The sequence below is a fragment of the Sphaeroforma arctica genome (assembly GCF_001186125.1).
Source record: "Sphaeroforma arctica JP610 unplaced genomic scaffold supercont1.25, whole genome shotgun sequence".
Classification (NCBI taxonomy): Eukaryota; class Ichthyosporea; order Ichthyophonida; genus Sphaeroforma; species Sphaeroforma arctica.
This window is the reverse complement of record NW_014040533.1, coordinates 111,854-114,624: the sequence shown is the minus strand read 5'-3', so window position 1 is coordinate 114,624 and position 2,771 is coordinate 111,854. Positions and strand designations below refer to the sequence as shown.

Here is a 2,771-nt window from a genome sequence, read left to right as displayed (position 1 = left end):
TAAGTTAACGTACCCGTAACGTTACCTAAAGTAGGCGTACACGTACTCTAGTTGGAAGTAGTCCCGACGTACAACAAGTAGCATGCCTAGTTGTGAGTATCCCAGTACAAATGCATGCCTGTGTGAGTATCCCAGTACAAATGCATGCCTGTGTGTCTACTACACACCTGTACCTTTTGCGGAAAGTGTGACAACAACTGCAGAGCGGTCAATCATTTCTTTGTGACTGCGCCGAGATGTTTGGCCAAGTCAGTATGTGTTTTGTTGTGCGGGTGCATGTGCGTGCGTCTTTCAAACACAGAAGCATTGTCAGCGGCCGTGCGCTTGGTACTATGAAAATGTACCTTTAAAAGTATATAGCAGCTACTGACAGTAACACTTACATTTTTTGTCTTTATCTGTTCGAAAGATATCGCGAACCCGGCTTGAATGGCATATCTGTGCGTATATCCCTGCACATCGGTATATGTTTTGCACTCTGACAGTTGTACGACAAGCGTCTGTCTCGCTCACTCCATCCACAGCCTGTATGTCCAGGTACATCCCCTTCACTCACCACATGCGCTATCAACCCTAAACCCTATCCCCGAACCTCCAAGGGTTTAGGGTTTCAGAACTCGCCTAAAGTACTCCCATACCAGTACACCTCTCGCTCGCCCATCCTTCCTTCCCACGCCGCGTACTTAACCCACACGTGGCTCCAACCATCCCACTCGCCCTCTCCACAGAACGACGCCAATGCGGCAGTGAGCATAGACATGCCTGCGGGTCCTTCCGAGGTGATGGTCATCTGCGACGCCAACGCCGATGCCGAATTCGTCGCCATTGACTTGCTATCCCAAGCCGAGCACGGCGTGGACAGCCAGGTGATCCTGGTTGCTGTGGACATGACCGATGCGCAAGTCAGCGCCATAGACGCTCATCTGGAACGTCTCACGTGCCTGTTACCGCGTGAGGACATTATCCGCGTGGCCCTATCCAAGAGCCTGACCCTTCGGGTCGACACCTTGGCCGACGCTATGGCGTTCAGCAACCAGTACGCACCCGAGCATTTGATTGTCAACATCGTAGACTACAACCGTGTCGTGCCCATGGTGCAGTGTGCCGGATCGGTGTTCCTAGGCCCATACTCGCCCGAGAGGTGTGTATCGTTGGTTGTGCGTGTGTGTGCATTGTCATTTGCGAGTCTCGATGTTTTTAGTGGGCATCCTCGAGTACATACGGCGCAATTCTGGCGCTTGCCCATATTATTGGGGAAACTGAATCGTGACTAGGGCTTCTTGTCAGTCAATTACTTCGCAGAGCCTTCCACAATGGTCGTAGTCATGCTCCCATGCAGAATCAACGGCTACGTGCAAGTAATAAAAAATTGCGTATATATGCCACGCTAATCCAGTTTACCTATCTCACTAGTACAGAACTTCCTATCTCATTAGCTCAAAACTCAACCCTCCCACTCAACCCTCTCATAACCTTCTTGTCCGTTTTCTTGCGCAGTTGCGGAGACTATGCGTCTGGCACTAACCACACGCTGCCCACGTACGGCTACGCACGCATGTACAGCGGTGTGAGCACTTCCACCTTCCAGAACTATATCACAATGCAGGTGGGTGTATGACTGTATGTGTACCGTGGACAATTGAGTGGGTATATATTGTAGCCAGTGTATATAAACATACTAGGATCGGTTTACGTGCATATGCATGCGTATATTTACATGCACTTAGAATTATGATGTGTATATGTAAATATACTCGTGTGCATGTCGTTTGATATATTTGTGGTCTTTTTTACTTGGCGTAGCTTGCCGTGACTATACTCGTTTTTTCATTGGCCGCTGCTTCTATTTCGCTTTGGATTACACCAATAGAAAGCTTGACAACACCGTCCTCGAGTACATATGTTTTTTTATTGGATGTTTGTCTTCATGCTGTTTTTTACATTGACAAAGTCTATGCGAAAATCGCTTTTGTGTGTGTTGCATGAGTCGCCGTGGACACTGCACTAAAAGAACATGCGTTCATTCCAGTATTGGTTGAGTGTGGTAGAGTCTCATGATTGGATACTATTTATAGTCTGCACCACTATGAACTGAAAAGAGTCTGTGCGTGTTTGTTGCAACTAGCTAGGCGACATCAGATCGGAACTATCTGTGTATACGCCAATAACTACCCTGCAAAGATTACAACCACATAGTTAGCCCTTCGGTGCAACCTCTATAATACCTACAATTTCAAAACCCAATAACATTCCTAAATGCATCACAGTGTGCCAATATAAATTCGGAACTAATTTTAAAAAGTGATCTGTAATATTGGCATTGGAAGAATTCTAGCGTCTCAATTTTGCCCCGCAATTGCTACACCAACATTAGGAATTGAATGAAGAGGGTCTGATGGGCATTGGTCCTGCGGTAGCGACCCTTGCAGCACTCGAGAAACTGGACGCACATCGCAATGCGGTGGTAATTCGCATGAACAGGATTAAAGGCGCACAGTAAGGGTACAAATACGTAAATAAAGTCATCTGACAACTCAGCTGACACAGAGAAGGCTTTGCATGTGGCTAACACTTGTTGTTTGTGGAATGCTTGAAAAATTGCTATGCTCGTATCTGATAGTAAAGGCTTTATATACAGATATGTCTATATATATGGACAGGATTAAAGGCACACAGTGAGAGTATAAATCCGTAAATAAAGTCATCTGACAACTGAACTGACACAGAAGGCTCTGCATATGGCTACACTTATATCCTAGTTGAATGTTTGT

At 46.4% G+C, this 2,771-nt stretch overlaps 1 protein-coding gene across 1 annotated transcript in view; it reads left to right on the top strand.

Moving 5' to 3' along the window:
• Positions 1 to 2,570, top strand: part of SARC_00730 (hypothetical protein) — a 13,088-nt gene extending 10,518 nt beyond the window's left edge. Inside the window, exons 14-16 of the mRNA XM_014305576.1 lie at positions 729 to 1,141; positions 1,498 to 1,606; positions 2,375 to 2,570. Of these exons, the coding sequence (XP_014161051.1) occupies positions 729 to 1,141; positions 1,498 to 1,606; positions 2,375 to 2,500 (648 nt within the window). The 3' untranslated portion in view covers positions 2,501 to 2,570. The remainder of the gene's footprint in view (positions 1 to 728; positions 1,142 to 1,497; positions 1,607 to 2,374) is intronic.
• The last annotated feature ends 201 nt before the right edge of the window (positions 2,571 to 2,771 follow it).